The sequence below is a fragment of the Aureobasidium melanogenum genome (assembly GCF_000721775.1).
Source record: "Aureobasidium melanogenum CBS 110374 unplaced genomic scaffold scaffold_3, whole genome shotgun sequence".
NCBI lineage: Eukaryota > Fungi > Ascomycota > Dothideomycetes > Dothideales > Saccotheciaceae > Aureobasidium > Aureobasidium melanogenum.
In genome coordinates, this window is record NW_024470055.1 from 26,627 (window position 1) to 45,256 (window position 18,630).

Consider the following 18,630-nt stretch of genomic DNA (forward strand, 5'->3'; position numbering starts at 1 on the left):
TAACCTGTATATCAAGCATCCTGTATCATTAACGTTTACTGGAATTCGCCAAACTCGCCGTCATCGAAACCTAGATCCTGTGCCGAAGGCTGATTCGGATTCTGTTGGGCTTGATATTGCGGTTGTTGCCTGGCGGGCGATGGGCTCGTGGAGGCAGCCTTGACATGAGCAGCTGATGGCGGAGGAGCGAGGGAAGGAAGCGCATAGTCGTCTTCTGAAGCAGGAGGTGGTGGAGGTTTAATGGAAAAGAGAGCATTGCCATCGTCCTTGACTGCAGCATTGGATTGTTGCTGCCTTCTGCCACGGCCTCCAATCTCAACATGGATGCTTTCCCCCTCTTTCAAACTGAAATCTTTCTTGGGCTCCTCGACCGTCTTCCTGGTCAAGTGTTGAGGCTGTGCCTGACCAGGACCGAGCTTCTGCTCCATGCCGAGAAGCTTCCTGGCCTCGGACAGGGTGATGCTGAAGTCGAAAGCGTCAGGTCTTTCCTCGAAGCCCATACCCAGAGTGGCCTTCATGCCGCCTTCTCCAACAACACGGATGGCAAAGAAGCGACTGCTATCGTTGGCTTGCTCAACTACAGCAGGCGACGTGTAAGGGGCAGCAGCGAAAAGGTCGGCAGTCTTGGGGTCCTCAAGCACAATATCTGTCTTTATTTGGGTTGAAAGCGATGTCTCAATGATACGCAGACGGGCGGTGAAAATCATCTGGGCGGTTGGGCGCGGAGGGGCAGTCCATGATCCAGCAGAGAAGCCCTTGTTGGAGGTAAGAGGGGGAATCTGGTAGACATGGACGCGTGGGCAGACAAACAGGACTCGCTGAATGGCAGAGTCGGGCAAGGGACGGCCGGTGGCTGGATCAAGAGTTGTCATTGTCTCGGAGTGCGGCTTTGATGTTGGTTTAATGGTACTCGTACAGCAGTACAAGGAGTCAAACAGCGCGGAAGTGCAGTGATTGGCATGTGAATCCAGCCGCCTTGGCAAAATGCCCAGCAAGGCATGTCAGGATGCAATCATAGTCATGGCATGTCAAGCCAGCTACTTGGTGATACGTTGATGGGCGAGGGTGGGCCAAAGGACATTAGGTCTGCTATCACTTCGTTCTATACATGCAGAGTAGGAGACAAGCAGCATGATGCAACAAGATGGGCAGCAACGACCGGTCTTAAACTCCGAGCAGATGCAGGCTAATGACTCGCTAGTCGAAGCTTCTTTTGGCGCAGCAGTCGAGCAGAAACAGTCACAGCCCAAAGTTCAAGTTCAGCTTCCATACCAGAAACCACAGGTCGACTTTCGACTTGACCCTGCCACGCCCATCACCTCGTCCAATCTTTCTCCACCTTCTCGTCCCTCGGTACTCCGCCTCTCTCTGCTCGACAGCTACTACCTCGACAACATGGTCTCCGCAAACAAGCAGCAAAATTTCGATGTCGTCGACACATACAAGCGACTGCTGGCCGATGACCCAGAGTTGACCATGCCTGTCGCCGCCATTGAAGCCCTGGTTCTCGCTCTTGCCCACACCCCCGCGACCACTGTCTCGGAAACTCTGGACCTCCTATCGACTCTCACTGCCGAATTGAAGGCTCGCATTCCCAACCCCATTTCTCTTTCTGCCGGTACCGACTTGTTCCAACGCTACATCATCACCACTCTGCAAAAACCCACCGCTGGCCGTAACAGCGATTTTGATACCATCCGTACCCACCTGGTCCAGAACGGTCGCTTGTTCGTCGAGCGTGCGAAAGAGGCTCGTGACAAAATCGCTGGTTTCGGTAGACATTTTGTTCGCGACGGCAACACTGTCCTGACAAACGGAGGTTCACGTGTCGTTGGTGCTCTCTTGCGTTCAGCTGCCGAGACAAGTGCTGGTTTCGGTGCTCAAGGCAGCATTCGCTTCCGTGTCATCTACGTTGTTTCCGACTCGTCGGATGCAGAGAGCAGGGACAACATCGCTCAGCTGCGCAAGCTTGGAATCCCTGTCGCCACAATCCCTCCCACTGCTATCGCATACAGCTTGAACCAGGTCTCACAATGTTTCGTCGGTGCTGAAGGTGTTGTCGAGAATGGAGGTATCATCAGCAGATTGGGCACCTATCAGATCGCCATGCTGGCCAAGGCCGCCAACAAGCCTTTCTACGTTGTATCTGAAAGTCACAAGTTCGTTAGATTGTACCCTCTTGGTCAGACTGATCTGGGTATCGATCAGAACATTGTCGAGTTCAAGACCACAGGCGACGCCACCAGCACTACTGGAAGCGTTTCTGCAAAGGATGAGGGCGTAGCTGACATGGACACCCACTCTGATGCGGGTGTCTCCGACAGCGTAGCCAACACTGATGCTGTTGACTTTACAGTATGTTATACCTTATACATCTACCTGAGACGATCAAAGCTAATATCTTTTCAACAGCCTCCTAATCTTATCTCTGGCATCATCACCGAGTCAGGTGTCTTGCTACCATCCGCAGTCAGCGAGGAGCTCATCAAGATTTGGTTCTAGGCGCCCGGATTTGTGGAAGCTCGTCTTGTGAGCTTGATTGAACATGGACACGCGCGCAAGGACAGTGTCAGTGCATATACAGACACCTCTCTCTGAACATAACATCTTTCACTCGGCAGAGGAAAGCACGCACAATTGCCACGAGCAGGGAAGTGCCGCGCCGAGATTACGAGAGTCATGATGATCATGATATTGATGAAACCAAAAAGGACAAGAGTTGGAGTGGGGAAATATGTGAGAAGAAAGTGTAGTAGAGCGATTCGCCGTTATTCGGAAATGGTACAATGCAGAGTACAAAGGAGGATAAAACCTGTCTAAGAACGGAAGTGAGACGGTTAGATACGAGAATGCCATGCTCAAGCAACACCACCATCTTCTGCTTGCTGTGAGATCAGACTGTTGAATCTCCCTGACCATAGAAAGTCCCAACTTCGCGACCGACACATTCCCTATCGTGAAGATTTCAATAGTAAAGACGAATCTTGGATACACAATAAGTGCAATGAAAGGGCGAAACTCTCAGGGAAAGCTTATATGAGGATGTTTCTGTGGCCGCACTTCTGCACTTCTACGACGACAATATATAGATGTTTTGAGCATTGGAGACAAACATTGTTGAGCGATTCAGTAATCAGTTAAAAGATGATCATCCTAGTCGACGACTGAGGTCGTTGTGCAATACAAGTCCAGGTTCTGCAGGATGCCTAAGACGCGTCGCTTGGTCGCATTGCTGCCTGTCCAGGCGCAACGTCCGCGAAACTGAAGCCTATTTCGAACGATTTCCTAGGCAGAGACAACCATATAGCGAACGAGAGGCTCTAGTTGAAAACTGTGAAATCAGACTTTCCTCCGGAGTTGTGTGTAATCGACGTACTTCTCTCGGACAAGGCAAAAGAGCGACAATGGATGAACCAACAACCTGGGAGAAACTGGTGCAGAGGACCGATTGCCTACGCCCATTTATATCACCAACAGACATATCTATATACGATGCCGTCTTTCCAGCGTCAACTCATCCCAAGATTGCTACCATAGCTTCACTGATGAACGAACTTTACACTCTGTTCATCGAGATGGGTTACCTACCGCCTACTTCTGTGTCATTCGCTCCACACAATACTTGCCCAATATCCTTGAAACATGCTGCTCTGTTCGGACTAGAGAAGCAAGTCGTGGATCTCTTGCAAATGCTTCCTTGCTATGACGGCACAGGACCTAACTGGAACTTTGGATCTGACCAAGGAGAGTTCTTGTATGGGGGAGAGTTTGATAATGATCTAAGGGGAGAGGACAAGGAACTCTCCTGGTGGAGAAAATGTTCTGATCCATGCTACTTTACCGATGTCGGATGGAAGGGAGCGAGAGCTATCGGGTGGGACTTGAAATGTAAAGATGTTGATGAGGAAGGTGGGGAGATGGAGGAGGAGGAGGAGGAAGAGGAAGAGGAGAAGGATTGGCTGATGATTGATGAACCTGAAGACGACGATCTTGAGGACGCCGATTGGGGAGAGACGACTGACGGCAATCAAGATACCGATGATGAAGAAGCAACTGATGACGACGAAACGACTGACGACGAAGAAATGACCGACGCTCCCTCCTCAGACGAAGAAGAGATCGAAGCAGAAGAACTTCTTACCTTGCAACAAGACACTATCCTCGCCAACGCGGCATTGGAGGAAGAAGAAGCTGAATTTGCAGCAGCGAAAGCAAAGAAAGAAGAGGAGGAAAAGGCCTATCGAAAATTACTTGAGGAAGATCCTAGGAATGAACGTCTCCTCCTTTACATGCGCCCCTGGCACGTCACGCTCAACAGTATCGGCAATCATGGTACAATCCTCTTCGTCAACACCCATAATTTCACAATCTCTCAAACTTGCTTTGGCAATGTCTGTGATTTCAGACACAACGCAATACCTTATCTCCGCAGCATGATCAACAATTTTAGGACCTTACAATGGATCCCTGGTGGACTATACTCTCCAGATCATGACAAGGAAAGATTTACAGCCTATGAAAGCCTCTACCTCGAAGCGGGATGGCCAGATACCTTTGACCGCGACAAATTTGAGCGATCGAGAGAGAATTATGAAACCGAACTCCGCCAGCGCTACATTGGCCAACAACCTCTGAGGGCACTATCCGAGCATGTGTCCAAAATGCGATCGCGCGAAATCAACAAACTCCGCTACCAGCACACTCTCGAAAAACTAGCCGCCCTGTCGCCTAATGCCGACTCAGACGAGCGCAAAAACCTAGAACAGGGAATTTATCGCTTTGGAAGAGAGTTTCTACCAGCTCATTTTGAACCCATTAGTAAAGACACGCTCGAAGGCTACAAGAACAACCTTAACGAGATGCTCAAGAAAGGAGCTGCAGAATCACTAGTCAAGAGCCAGAGAGAAGTGATAGCAGAGATAGAACTTGAGATGCAAGCCACCAGTTTCGAGGAAAAGGATTGGTTGTTCTATGAGCTTAGGAGGAAACAAGCACTGACTGTTGACTCAAAGATGAAAGCGTTGTTCAAGTGTAAACTTAGTTGGAGAGGTTCATCGATTGATCTGCTTGATGTGGACTTGACACCAGAGATTGTGAAAGAGATGGCCAGAGAGAAATATGAGAGGAACTTGTAGACAGAGACCAAGGTTAGTGCATTGACAGGGAATCCTCACTATCTCCGTGTGTAGAAGGCTGTCACAATATAGCTATCAAGATACACAATATTCTAGAAATTGAAGCGATATCCAAAGAGAGTATGTCATTGTAGTCGTTTTCCATGGCCACAGTTCGATTTGGGAAATGACTTTGCATTTCGAAAGTCTATAGTATTACTATATCTCGCCAGAGGAACAGGAAAAGTTGTGAACGGTGGCAGTTGTTGACATCTAAGGATGGTAGAAGATATCAAGCTCTATGCCAATAAAGACCAAGGTTGCTTTGTCAACAGCACACTGCCCGATTGCATGGTAAGCGCACAAACTCGATGTTGAACTGACGTCTATAAGCTAACGTCAGTCCTACCCATAGCAAGAATGCTTCCGTCGGGAGAGTAACCACTTTGATGTAGAAAAGAAAAAACCCAAGGCCATCTGTCAGGGGGACCCAGCCTGGACATTTCTCAGATGGGTAGTTTCCCATCTTGAACCATGCATGGAAGACCATTGCGGCACCAGAGGAAGGTACAGCCCATATAGAGATGGCAAGACGGTCTCCGGTCGACGCTCAGATCATGACTCTCCTAATATTTTTTCATGGCTTTTCGAAGTTGGTTCTACCATCTCTGGGGATTTTATCCTGATCCCAGGTAAACAGCTGATTGAGAGGATATCGAGGAGTCGAGACTTGCGATGGCCAGGGCATACATGATAATAACTTGGAGATTGCATCCATGGTTTTCGAGAACAGGGGACCATCAGGCTTCTGTATCTGCATGGCGCTCCAGAGGTGGCTAGCTTGGTATGTCAGTAGTTGAAAATAGCGAGCTCGAGCATGGATCGTCCATAATTTTGTACGTGACGTCTCTCCTTAGAGAGTACTTACGTCGACATCAAATGGATAGGCATTTAGGCTAAGTAGGCGCGGCCATTGACGACGGATCTGATATATGTCAAAATAAGCATCTTGGCTGGAAGTTTAAAATCTAGGCCCGTAATTTATCCTTGAGCGGTAACCATGGGCCGGATGAGACCTAATCCCATGAATAGAGGCCAAAGAGAAGCCATACATCTTTCTCTGTACTACGACCATAATGGTGAACTTGCGATTGAGGAGTCTGGCCTAATGCGAGAAGCCAATCAAGTCGATGGCGATGGATGCATTGCGACATGATGAGTTTCAGGGCGCGAAAGATCTTGGAAAGGATAATGGGCACAGTTTCAGGTGCAGCCACATGTGGCTATGCATACCCGATGCTGAACGTAAAAAAGGATGTTCTTATGCAGGAATTGGTCAGGGGCGGCATCGCAATGCAAATGGTCTGCTACACGGCTCCTGCTGTCATGGTCTGTGGTGACACAAAAAGCATGAGCAATCCTTCGGCGAGATAGACGAGTTATGAGGTCACGACATGTCAGCAAGGCATTGAGACCGAGATAGTGCCATGAAAACAAGAGCAAATGTGAAGAGATGGAGTAACACAAACAGAGCACCGGGGACGGCCGGGGGTGATGGTGGGGAGTCCTGGGGGCTTGGTCTCGATCCACAGCAAAATGTGATGGCCGTGCGGAACGGGTTCACAAGTAGATCAAGTAATTGAAATAGGCCCGAGACAGGAGTGTTCGGAGGTATTGGGTCAGGATGCACGTGGATGCAGTTCGCCGTAGTCCTGACAAGCTTCAATAAAAGGCAGGCCACAGACGTGTCAGATGCGGACGTCGCAGCCCTGCGAGCTGGGGTTGTAGAGAAGTAGAAGGGATCATCGACTTCTTGGAACGAAGTACGCAGATGGTTCCGGCAGAGCGAGTCGGGTGGCTGATATCACGTGGACCAAGCCGACATCACGCCTTCCTGAGTGGGTCACAGGACAAGCTAACATGGCTCTAAGACAAACGCCACCTAAAACCTCGCTAAACAGAGGCTTCGGCGGACTTGGCCAGCGAAGATAGACGCTGCTGCTGCTCACAACAACAGCTCGGAGATGGGCAAAGGGCTGACACAAAGTATATCGCTGGGTGATTGAGATTGCTCAGGGACTCGGGGAAGGTTGAGGCAGCCAGGGAATGTCACAAATTGAAGGTTCGGGCAGCGGAAATGGTGCATGCATGGTTAAAAAAGGTGAGCGCCGGTTAGACCGAGGTGTGGAGAAGCACTTGGCGGCTTCCCGGGGCTGCATGAATCCCGCAAATGATCCCCAAGTTGTGCCCGCATTTCCCAAGTTCGAGAGCCTTTGGAAACGCTCTTTCCTGCTTTAATTTGCCCCTCGTCTTGTATGAGAACGACTCGACACATCTCGACTTGACGGCCGAGGACGCGACCTTCCAGGACCAGCACTCATCGAAATGCTGTCAGCCGGCGGCATGCATTATCCTCAGGGCTTTGGCCGCATGTCGAGTGCCAACATGGTGACACACCACGACCACAACCAAGCTCCCATGTCTGGATTGGACGCTCTGGCACAGGGATCGCAGTACGCATTGCAGCAACTCCACGACTCGCACCTGAACCCAGCTCCGCAAGACCACGATGCATTTAGCCAGAACCAGAACGGCCAAGACCAGAATGCGAACAACAAGACCAGCAGCAATGGAGCACCAGTGCGACGAAGAATCAGCCGGGCGTGCGACCAATGTAACCAGCTGAGGACAAAGTGCGATGGCAAGACGCCTTGCGCGCATTGCGTGGGTATGTTGACACGCCGCTTGAGCACTCGACCATGCCCAGCCGAGACCAAGCCCGGACTAACGCGTCATGATATACAGAGTTCGGTCTTACGTGCGAGTACAACCGCGAGCGCAAAAAGCGAGGCAAGGCTTCACGCAAAGACATTGCTGCCCAGTCTCAGAACCCCGCCACTGCCACTTCAGACAATGGCGCCAACGACAGTCCCAAGTCGAGCAATGAGCAGTCCGCTCCCCCGGATAACGCCACCGACATTGCCCAGAACTCGCTCAAGCGGCGGAGGTCGAGCAATCACCATCTGCCTCCACCACCGCAGAGGAGGGCCTCGATGACCGTATCCAATCCACAGACCCTGGCCCCACCTCTACCTCCACCTCCTCCGCCAGCTCAAGCGCAACAACCACAGTCTCAGCCACAGTCGCAGCACCATCTACCGCCGCTGAACCTCAACAAAGATTCCGTTCCGGGAGCTCCAAATGAACGATACTCTAATGTACGCGCCTCAGTCGACGGCCAGAACCAGCCCGGTATCCTGCCTGCTCCTCGCGCAAACCATTCGGCAATGCCTGATCGAACTCCCGTCGGCGTTACCAACTACTCGGGTCCGATGGATGACTACCACCGCAGTGTACTGCAACAGCCTCCATCCGCCGTTGCTCACCACCCCATGATGCCTGGCGGTGCTGCTCCCCTCTCCGCTCCACTAGCCTATCCCAATGGCATGACCTTCAACCCCGAGAGTCCGTATGCTGTACCAAGTCCGCAGAGTCAAAACAACAATTTCAGCACGAATTTTCGGATGGGTGAGTCGCCCATCTCTGCTCATGGCTTAATGGGCACCTCTCCACATGCTGGATCTCCGGGATGGCTACAGCTGCCTTCTCCTTCTGCCGCTCTGTATACGAACTTTCAGCAACCCACCAATCAGACCCTGCGTTACCCTGTACTCAAGCCTATTCTTTCCAGAATCTCCGCCATCATTCCAATCAGTCTTGCCTGCGATCTCTTGGAGATTTATTTCTCAAGCTCATACAGCAAGTTCATCCAACCTGCCTCTCCCTACGTTTTGGGTATCATCTTCCGCAAAAATTCTTTCTTACGCCAAAATAATCCTCGAACGTGCAGTCCTGCTCTGCTTGCGAGTATGCTTTGGGTTGGTGCTCAAACTAGCGAATCTGCCTTTCTAACCTCCCCTCCATCAGCCAGGGGTAAAGTCTGCCAGAAACTTTTGGAGCTTACCGTCAGTCTCCTGCGACCCCTCATTCACACACCAACGGAGGGTTCTACCCAAACAGCTAATCCTGTTGTGAACGGTGTTGCACTGGGAGGATTCGGTGTGGCATTGCACACCGCAAGACATGATAGTGAAGGTGGGTCTACAGGTGCTGCGGGAGCCTTGGATGACGTTGCGACATACATCAACCTGGCCACTGTGGTTTCAGCGAGCGAGTACAAAGCTGCCAGCTTACGCTGGTGGAACGCGGCCTGGTCTCTGGCCAGAGAGCTCAAACTCGGTCGAGAACTACCTCCTAACCCGGATCCCTCCATGCAGCAGGACGAGAGCGCGATCGCTGAAGGTAACGCCGAAAACGACATCAGCATGAATGGTCAGCAAGGCTTCAATTCGCGCCGTTTCAGCGGCATGCCTGCGTCTATGTCGCAACCAGGTGTCGTGACCGAAGAAGAAAGAGAAGAGAGAAGGAGAGCCTGGTGGCTACTATACATTGTCGACAGACATCTTGCGCTTTGTTACAACAGACCGCTTTTTCTTCTGGATGCTGAGTGCGAAGGCTTGTTGCAACCTGAAGATGAGTCTGTCTATCAGGCAGGCGAGTACTACACGACTGAAAACATGCCCGAAACGTATTACCGACGAAGAGGTCCGCCATTGGAATGTACGGGACATAGCATCTTCGGCTATTTCTTGCCACTAATGACTATTTTGGGAGAAATCGTGGACCTAAACCATACTCGCAATCATCCTCGATTTGGTATGCGATTCAGGAATGGCACAGATCTGGATGATATGGCACACGAAATTAGCCTTCAGCTGGATTCGTATGGTCGCAGTCTGGAGGCGTTCGAAGCTCGGTTCATCCCGGCCGATGGCACCAATCCTGATGGCACGCATGTCGACAATGCCAGTCCTTCAAACCAGTCCACGAGCAGCAACCGCATTACCGAGACTGTACTTCTCACGAAGACGATTGTGGCTTATGGAACGCATCTGATGCACACGCTACATATCCTGCTCAACGGCAAATGGGACCCTATATCTCTCCTAGACGACAACGATCTATGGATATCTTCACAATCGTTCGTTTCGGCTACAGGGCATGCTGTCTCGGCTGCTGATGCCATCAGTGGTATTCTGGATTATGATCCAGATCTCAGTTTCATGCCATTCTTCTTTGGCATTTATCTCCTCCAGGGTAGCTTTTTGTTGCTGTTGATTGCCGACAAGCTACAAGGAGAAGCCAGCGCGAGTGTCGTCAAAGCATGCGAGCAGATTGTCCGAGCACATGAAGTCTGTGTCGTGACTTTGAACACAGAGTACCAGGTTCGTCTGTCTTCGTTCACACATTTGATCGTTAACTAACCTTTTTCACAGAGGAACTTCCGTAAAGTCATGCGCAGTGCTTTGAGTCAGGTCCGTGGACGCAGTCTCGAAGATTTTGGCGAACAACAGCAGCGCCGCAGGGAGGTGCTTGCATTATATAGGTGGACAGGAGATGGCTCTGGGTTGGCGTTGTAGATCAACGGCATCTCAATGGCCCAAAAGTTCTCATAAAAACAACGATGTCATGTGGTATTGGGTCTGTGGCTGCTGTATGAAGCTCATTGTTTCTCTTTTCTTCTTTCTTCTGCTCTCTTCTTCTCAGATACCCTTTCCCGTTTCTAGCATTCGCGGTACACAGAACAGTTCATATGCGAGTACATGCATTGCAGACTTCTCCCTTACTAGATCTCTTGACTTTTCATGTGCTGTACCCGCCACTCCACCGTCAATAAACCATAGTCGAGGTGAGTTAGGATGAGAGAATCAACCATACATGATCCACGGAGGTATGGCTCGAGTACTGCCGAAAAAGCCTGCTGGCAGGGGCTTCGATCAAGCAGGTACCAAGGCTACCATTTGTAAACTCTTCCTGCACCTCTTGCTCTATGTTTCCGTTGTACTTGAGACTTGGATGTCATACAGCACTTAGGCACGCTTTCCAGACCGTACAGGAGAGGAAATAAGTTCAGACAGCTACACTGTATCTTTGGTTGTCGAGTGCTCAGTAATAGCTCTTCTATGTATGTTCTCAAGCATCTGTTCTGCGACTTGGAGCATCTGAGATGTTGCGCCAGTTTCGAAGACTGATATGCCTCCTAGTGTTCATGGCCAATACTGTTCTAGCCAGGCACAGCCTTCCTCGACCCAATCCGCATCCATAGTCACCGCACCATCGAACCCGTGTTCGCCAGGTTGTATCGTGTACCTCAATGGTGTGTCAGGTTGTACTTGCTTGAGCTTGTCAACGAAATTGTTCGAGGCTTCGATGGGAACCTGTTATCCCCGTTAGCAAGTCGAGTACTTCATTGTCACATTCTTCGCCAACAAACTTACCAATGAATCCTCTTTGCCATGGATAATCCAGCATGCCGGCACGCTGTTGACCTTTTCGAGGTTGTCAATCGCATGTACGCCTTGGCCGTCACCCAAGAACTCCAGATATCTTCCAGCCTGCACAGTAACACAGATGAACAACCACAGCTCCCAAGGATGTGTTTCGGTTCTCACAGCTCCTTTCTTCACATCCCTCAGGTAATCCTCGATCTCGGATTCTGGTTGCTGAGGCGCTCCAGCCATGTTCTTCTCTCCCTTCTGCGAAAAGTGTGGAATTCTGTTGTCCAGCATGCCGTATTGTGATATCACCGCTTTGATGCCAGCATCTGGATGCAACAGTGCCGATTGAACGGCCAGGTATCCGCCTGCTGATTCTCCAGCCACTAACACATTGTTCACATCCACCTGCACTCCTTTGCCCATAATCTCAACTTCCCTTGGTAGAGAGCTCTTGATCCAAGTCCAGAAGTCTGCAATGTCGTCTAGTACTTCTCTGCCATTTGCTTCGGGCAAAAGTCGGTAGTTTGGTGTGATGAGGATGGCATTTTTCTGGGCTGCAAGTTGGATCGTCCATACTGCATGCCACTCTTCATAGAGCTTAGATCCGCAGATCAGGAAACCGCCGTGGAAATGGACGAGCAATGGGCGTTTTCCTGGTTTGATGTTCTTCGGGACCAAGACCGTGGTTGAGATGTCATGGTTGTTGACGGTTTTGTAAACGAAGTCTTTTTGGGTAAAGTCGATGTACTTGGAAGTTTCCATCGTAGCTGTACTTTCTTTATTTGTGAATTCTGGTTTGAGTTGGGAAGGTGTTGACAAACAAAGCATGCGAGCTTATGATATAGTAAGGTGGGCTCGGATATAATGGTGGGCCGAAGAGATTATCCCCGATTCTCGGACGTCACTTCCTGAATGTCATCTTACATTACAAAGACATGACCAGTCGACTGGACATCTTTGACATCTTCTGTAAAGACGGCTAGCAATAAGTATACTATCAGAATGCATAGTCTGATTCAAGATGCTGGTCAGGCCTGACGAACTCAATGATTTGTTGTCCAACCTGGAAGGCACGATTTGGGGGTGAGTCAAAAGTTGATTCTTGATCTTATCTACGATATTGAGATTCGTGTACTCCGCTGCTCATTAGTGCGACATTCTCAGTATCCTCTTGAAGTGTCCGTTGGTCAGGCTCCTGACATTTCAAGGCCATAAAGGTCCGCATGTCTTACGGTACCAATTCCAGAGGATCACACAAGAAGGATCAGTCACCTCCGTCTTTTTGCCAAAAAGGTCCGCATGTCGTGCGGTACCAATTCCAGAGGTCTACTCAAGAAGGATCAGTGGTCGTGTCTTTGCATTCACTACTTGAGCAGTTATCTCACCGTCGATCTCCTTATCATCCCGCTCCATGGCACAGTTCCAGTAAAGGCAGTGTTCGAGGCCGTCCCGAACCCAGGCAATCCAGGTCTGCGCGGCATGCCCGCCAATACACATCTTCTCGACAGTCGCGTGTTCGATGTTGAAGTGATAACTCTCCTCGCGCATGCATCTTTGCTGTCGGTTTTCATTACAACCTGTTTTTCGTGATTGGGTGAAGGCATGATGGATTCACTTACCATACAAGGGGACCACTGTTGGATTTTGATAGTGTCTTTTGGTGGGGGCTTAGCAGTCACCATGACTGCAGCTGCAAGGTAAAACAAGTTTCTGAATTGCATCTTGTCTTTGTAAGAGGAAGTGTGCTTGGGAGGAACAACAGAAAGTAGGGAAATACTAGATTATATGTACGCTCCAAATGAGCGGGGGTTCTCAACAAACTCTTAGCGATTGTAATCAAATCACTCAATTGAACGAGCAACTCTAAAGCTAAACAACGATGGCTAGGGTGATCACACGTCGATTAGCCTGTCTGATGACTGTTCTGTAGGGCATCAGGTCATCCGATCCTCTAGAGTTTGCGAAGAAAGTTGCTCAACATGACCGCAGTGTAGCAAGCTCATCGTGGCCATCATGAGATAGCCATTTGTGATATTTGCACGTACTCAACTTGATGCATCAGCTATCTAATCGAAAAGCGTACCATCTCTTTCACTGTGTTTTCAAGCCTGTCGATACCATTGAGATAATTTGAGACAGTTGTGCATCCAGTTTTCGTACCGCCCCGATGGTGCGACCCCACAGATATGCTTGACTTTCGTGTGTTCGATGTCGAATCGCGAGCTGGACTCACGCATGCAATCTTGCTGTAGGTCTGCGTTGGCTATCGAGAGTCTTCTCTCTACCTTGGGGTATACTCACGATACATCTGGGTAGGCCATTAATGTTGACCAGATGGCTAGCTTGGCAAGCGACCACAAGTGCTGCGAGAATCAAGTATAGATGCATGCTATGAGATTTTGTCCTCTTGTGTTCGAATCATCGGATATGACAGGACAGAGGCTTTTATATCTTGCCTCGACAATCTAGGTCGTTTTGTTATACAAATAGATGAAAAAGTTTTAAGCCTGGTGTAGCACATTGGTCACATCATCTGTGATAAGAGTTCTTGAGAGAATTTGAGGTCAGATGTCCAGTCGTTGCATTTGAGGAATCTTAGCACATGGCACGCTCCGAATTGACAGCCTCTCATGCCTCGAGATTAACGCTTGTTGTGATGGTATTGATCTCAGGATCGATATGCTTGTGTCAGTCCGTCCAAGTGAACGGCGACCTCCCAAAGCGGTCGAAGTTGAAAGTGAAGCACTACTAATCTAGATGTGAACTCTGAACAATTACATTTTGAGTAGTGATTGCATTAAATGCATCCAACGTTTTCTTTGATAACTAGCATATCAATCATAACAATCATACAGACGTCTAAGCAGTTGAGTTACCCTTGTGGGAGATCAGAAGGGTACCAAAGACATTGGAGTTGGGCACAGCTTTGCCGACCTTGCTCTTGAGGTAGCAAGCAGAGCCAGACAGCGAAGCATCAATACAGCCAGGTGTTTGCTCGCAAGCAGCAACACAGCTCTTGATGCCGCCATTCACGTAGACCAACTTCAGGTCACCGCCCTGGTGATCAACACCGCACTCAACAAAGTACTGAGAGCCAGAGGTAGTGTTGTAGATTGTGTTGTTCCAGCTGGGGCAAGATACAGTAGTGGTGAGCTGAGCGTGGAGACCAACAGGCTGGGAGATGAGACGAGCACCGACGGCACCAGGTCTGGAGACTGCAGTTCCGACTGCACCCTTGAGATAGCAGGTAGTTCCGGAGAGCTGGACGTCGATACAACCAGCAGTACCTTCGCAAACCATGATGCAGTTGTTCAGTCTGTCGGTGCCGTTGACATAGACTTGGGAGAAAACACCACCAGCGTGGTCAATGCCGCACTCGATCTTGTAGGTGCTTCCCGTTGAGGGAGTGAATTCGAGGCTGTTCCACGATGGGCACGATGGTGTTGCGGTCTTGTTGTAAGCACCGAGGCCAAGGGTGTCAAGCAGAACGCCGAACTAAAATCTGTCAGCTAGATGTAATCTTCAATGGTGAACGTAAGCTTACATTGGGCAGACCAAGTCCAGTGACAGGGTCCCAACCGATAGTTGCATTCCAAGTAGCCCAGGGAATGACCGAAGCACCAGGAATTTGCGCACCGGTTTGACCGTTGACACCATTGCAGCCAACGGATCCACCTTGTGTGACGTCCAAGAAGCCAGACTTCAAAGAATAGAAAAGTGGGTTGACGAAACCAAGAGTAGGCTGACCAGCCTTGAGACGAGCATCATTGAGCATTCCGATCATGGCAGCCCAGGCTGGGGCTGCGGCAGATGTTCCAGAGTAGAGAGCGAGGACGCCCTAAAGAGCTATTAGTAACAAATTATCACAGTCAAGAGGGGTGGAGTCTCACGTTTGCAAAAACGGGCCAGTATGGATTCGAGCTGTGGGCCGAGATATCAGGGAATCCACGTCCACTGAAGTTAGTGTAGGGGGTATAGTACTCCTGGACACTCTTGCTAATGTAAGAGCCAAGATAGGTCTCAACAGCAGTCTCCTGATACCATGCACGAGGGAAGTAGTTGCTGAAACCACCGGTAGAATCGTCCCAGGCAACCTCGGGATCAATGCCCTGCGTACCACCAACAGCGGTGACATAGGGGCAGGTACCAGGGAATGCTGGTGTAAACTGAGGAGTTTTCTTTCCATCGTTGGATTGACATGGGGCACCAACACCTGTATCACCAGATGATTCGAGAATAGTGATACCACGAAGGCCCATCATACCGATCTGATTGCAGACATATGTGGCATAGTCGATGGGGACGGTCTGCTCGTCGTCACCGTAAGAATTGGAGATCACCTGCGGAAGCGCTTCATTAGGCTGAGATAGGAGGTATGCGTAGTAGTCCAAGTAGGGTTCGTTGGAGTTATCGGCCGCAGTAGGCTCATCCAAGTTAGGGATGAAAGGAGGCGAACCACCGGTGATGAACTCGGTTACTGGCAGGGGGTGAGCCAGGCCAAAGATGTTTTGTGCATCGAGGTTAGCCTCCCCAATGGTGGTGTATTCAGGTTCCTGATGATTCACGCCACCATTGATAAGTGTGACGTTGAAAGACTGCTTGGGAATCCCGTATTTCTCTTCGTAGAGGTAGAGGTCGGCCTCAATAGCTGATTCATTCAGGAAACTGCCGAAGCCGATGCGACTGCCGCTGGAGGCATCGGGAACATAGGTAATGTTGAGAACCTGCTTCCAGCAATCAGGGCCCAGGTAAGCAGTACCGTGAGCTGAGTGCGAGATACAAGTAGTAACACGCTTGGCCAGATCCGAAAGCGGCTCTGATGCGGGTTCACGTCTCTCAATACCAACGTTCTCAGGAAGTCTTAGGGCACTCTGTGCGTCTGTACGTCCGAAGAAAGTGGTAGGGGAAACGAATTCAACGTGATCGGAGATTTCATCATGAACTGAATATTGGAGTGTCCTCAACTTCTCAACTCCAGTGGACTCATCCTTGAAGGTTGTGAAATTGGCTCCGAAGACCTTGTTGGCGTCGCCAATGGTTGTCTTGATAGTAACATGCAGGCCACGCTCGAGGCTGCTTTCCATTCCAGATGAGTTAGCCCACGAAGTCACGGCATCGACAGAGCCGGTCGATGGACCGAACAGAGCATTGACCTGATCGGCAGTGTAGTATTGTCCGTAGTTCGGGCTTGAAGGGTCAGAGACCGACTTTAGGAGGCCCTCAAGCTGATCGATGTTCTGTTGCTTCACAGCAAGCTTCAAAGTAATCGACTGAGATGCATCAGGTGTACCTGAGACAGACCATCCTGCTGGCACTCCTGGAAGCTGGTCACGAAGGGAAGCTGCCAGAGCACTAGGAACGGTCAAAGCCGCAATGGAAAGAAGGGAAGCCGACAACATGATGATCAGCACAAAGAAAGCACGGCTGGATGAAGAGAGACTCGGATTAATCGAAGGGGGTCCTGGCCTGTTTATACCTGTCTACGCCCCCTCACGGTTAGCTGCTGGGCTTGGTCGAATACCCAGTAGCACCTGTGCTCTGTGGATGCCGCCTCACAAGATAGTGGAGAACATTAAGGAGATTACACAATACGATAGCTGCAGATCACTCCCAGTCTACTGCAAGAGCTTGGATGGTGATCATGAGGGCACCTGCTAAGAAGTTGAGTGGTGGCACGGCAAACGCTTAGACTCCATGCTTAAGCCTCTGATTGCCATACGAATTGGTGGAGTTTATGCCCAAGACTTGGTTCCAGGAGATTCTAGGGGACGATCAGTGCATGTCTAACATCTCTCACCTGCCTTATCCAGAGGCAAAGTCGCGTCAAATGGCTCTACGGCTGCAGGCTCGTATACAAGCTCATAGTCATAGCTTCGGTTAGATAGGCCTAGATGAGCAGGCAGGAATGGAGGACAGAAGTTTGTAATTTTGGCAAAGGCACGCGGGGCACACGACATGTCCCGCAGGCAGAGCGATGGCGAAAGAGGAAGGTGTCGTGCAAATACGAAGCGCGACGACGGGCGGCATCGGCCAAGCGCGTTCAAGCAGCTTTCCAAAGCGCGTGACAAGTTTTGACCTTCAATGCCAGATAACGTCTTCCTGCCTCGGGCCGGGGATTTCTAGCATATGTGGAAGGAGGTTTGTTCGCGCATGTTGAGTGGTAAGTAGGATCCCTTGTGCACGAATACCAAACGTAAAATGTGACCGACACGGAAAGCTCGGTTCGCGATAGCCAATTCCCTTGTAGTAGGCCTGAGCATGCTAGATAACGGAAATGAGAATGGCACCAGAAAGCAGAGTCTTATCTGTAGAATGGTGTACATAGCGGAAAGTGGTTCATATCTAGAATTGATCATCGAGACAAGTCTGCTTCTTCGAGATGCATCGAAGGTTGTCACAGTGAAGCTATGCGTATCATGTTGCGCTCCCTTCCTGCAAAGTATATTGCATTGCTTTAGCCGAGAACCGTCATTAGAGGTGCATAGAGTAGAAAAGCCGGTATGCCATGAGTTTGCGACAGTCTTTAGCACATGAGGAGGTTGTACGCAAATATCGCCAGTTTGCTACATACTCTAACATGCTGCTAAAACAGTTCGCACTATAGCTACCAGCCCTATATGCATATGCGAACGCGATCTTGCCCGCCAGCTCTTTCGAGTCGAATTGAAAGCAATAATAAGCCGAGTCCACCGTTCAAACGCGTCCTTGCTACGCTGAAAGTACAGATATTGTAACACCACTGAATGCAGAAGAATGAAGAAAGGAAATCGTGAAGTTCATGATTGATCAGTCGCCCAATTCAGCCATCTCTCTTTCTTTGGCCAAAAGCGCTTCCCTCATCATAGCCATCTCTTGTTCAAGTCGGGCTCTTTTTTCTTGTCGCGACGATTGGCCGGATTGTGTCAAGTCTGCAGAGCCCAAAGCGGCTGGCTGGGCTTTGTGCTCTTGGATCGAGGTACTAGATCCAGGTGCTGGGGCTGCAGAAGAGAGGGAAGGGTCTATGTTTTCGGCTTCGCTTCTCTGACTTCGATCGCTACGAGGGTATGCTGGCGAGAGAGGTTGGCGTGCTTGATCCGAGGCATTGCTGATGGAAAAAGATCGTTTGCGCGACACTGGTGGGTTCGAAGGCTGAGCGGATTCGGGCTGTTCGGCCGATGTCGGGCGTGACGGCTTGCCAA

The 18,630-nt window shown here is 50.1% G+C and overlaps 6 protein-coding genes across 6 annotated transcripts; 3 read left to right on the plus strand and 3 right to left on the minus strand.

Moving 5' to 3' along the window:
• Positions 1-35: 35 nt before the first annotated feature.
• M437DRAFT_41371 (DUF1681-domain-containing protein) lies at positions 36-872 on the minus strand (the record flags this gene model as incomplete). The annotated part of the gene is made up of 2 exons (XM_041020373.1): positions 36-89; positions 165-872. 2 exons carry the CDS (start codon positions 870-872, stop codon positions 36-38), a joined length of 762 nt encoding a protein of 253 aa, XP_040882577.1.
• Positions 873-1,395: 523 nt separating this feature from the next.
• Positions 1,396-2,502, plus strand: M437DRAFT_40695 (translation initiation factor-like protein eIF-2B subunit alpha; the record flags this gene model as incomplete). The annotated part of the gene is made up of 2 exons (XM_041020234.1): positions 1,396-2,355; positions 2,413-2,502. The coding sequence occupies 2 exons, from the start codon at positions 1,396-1,398 to the stop codon at positions 2,500-2,502; spliced, it is 1,050 nt and encodes a 349-aa protein (XP_040882578.1).
• Positions 2,503-3,404: 902 nt separating this feature from the next.
• Positions 3,405-5,135, plus strand: M437DRAFT_40685 (uncharacterized protein; the record flags this gene model as incomplete). Its single annotated transcript, XM_041020233.1, has 1 exon — positions 3,405-5,135. The coding sequence occupies one exon, from the start codon at positions 3,405-3,407 to the stop codon at positions 5,133-5,135; it is 1,731 nt and encodes a 576-aa protein (XP_040882579.1).
• A 2,457-nt stretch (positions 5,136-7,592) lies between these two features.
• M437DRAFT_41113 (uncharacterized protein) lies at positions 7,593-10,594 on the plus strand (the record flags this gene model as incomplete). Its single annotated transcript, XM_041020322.1, has 4 exons — positions 7,593-7,842; positions 7,920-8,173; positions 8,357-10,399; positions 10,451-10,594. 4 exons carry the CDS (start codon positions 7,593-7,595, stop codon positions 10,592-10,594), a joined length of 2,691 nt encoding a protein of 896 aa, XP_040882580.1.
• A 627-nt stretch (positions 10,595-11,221) lies between these two features.
• Positions 11,222-12,214, minus strand: M437DRAFT_41197 (alpha/beta-hydrolase; the record flags this gene model as incomplete). The annotated part of the gene is made up of 2 exons (XM_041020337.1): positions 11,222-11,392; positions 11,453-12,214. The coding sequence occupies 2 exons, from the start codon at positions 12,212-12,214 to the stop codon at positions 11,222-11,224; spliced, it is 933 nt and encodes a 310-aa protein (XP_040882581.1).
• Positions 12,215-14,957: 2,743 nt separating this feature from the next.
• Positions 14,958-16,851, minus strand: M437DRAFT_40481 (subtilisin-like protein; the record flags this gene model as incomplete). The annotated part of the gene is made up of 3 exons (XM_041020202.1): positions 14,958-15,290; positions 15,343-16,268; positions 16,323-16,851. 3 exons carry the CDS (start codon positions 16,849-16,851, stop codon positions 14,958-14,960), a joined length of 1,788 nt encoding a protein of 595 aa, XP_040882582.1.
• Between the last annotated feature and the right edge of the window lie 1,779 nt (positions 16,852-18,630).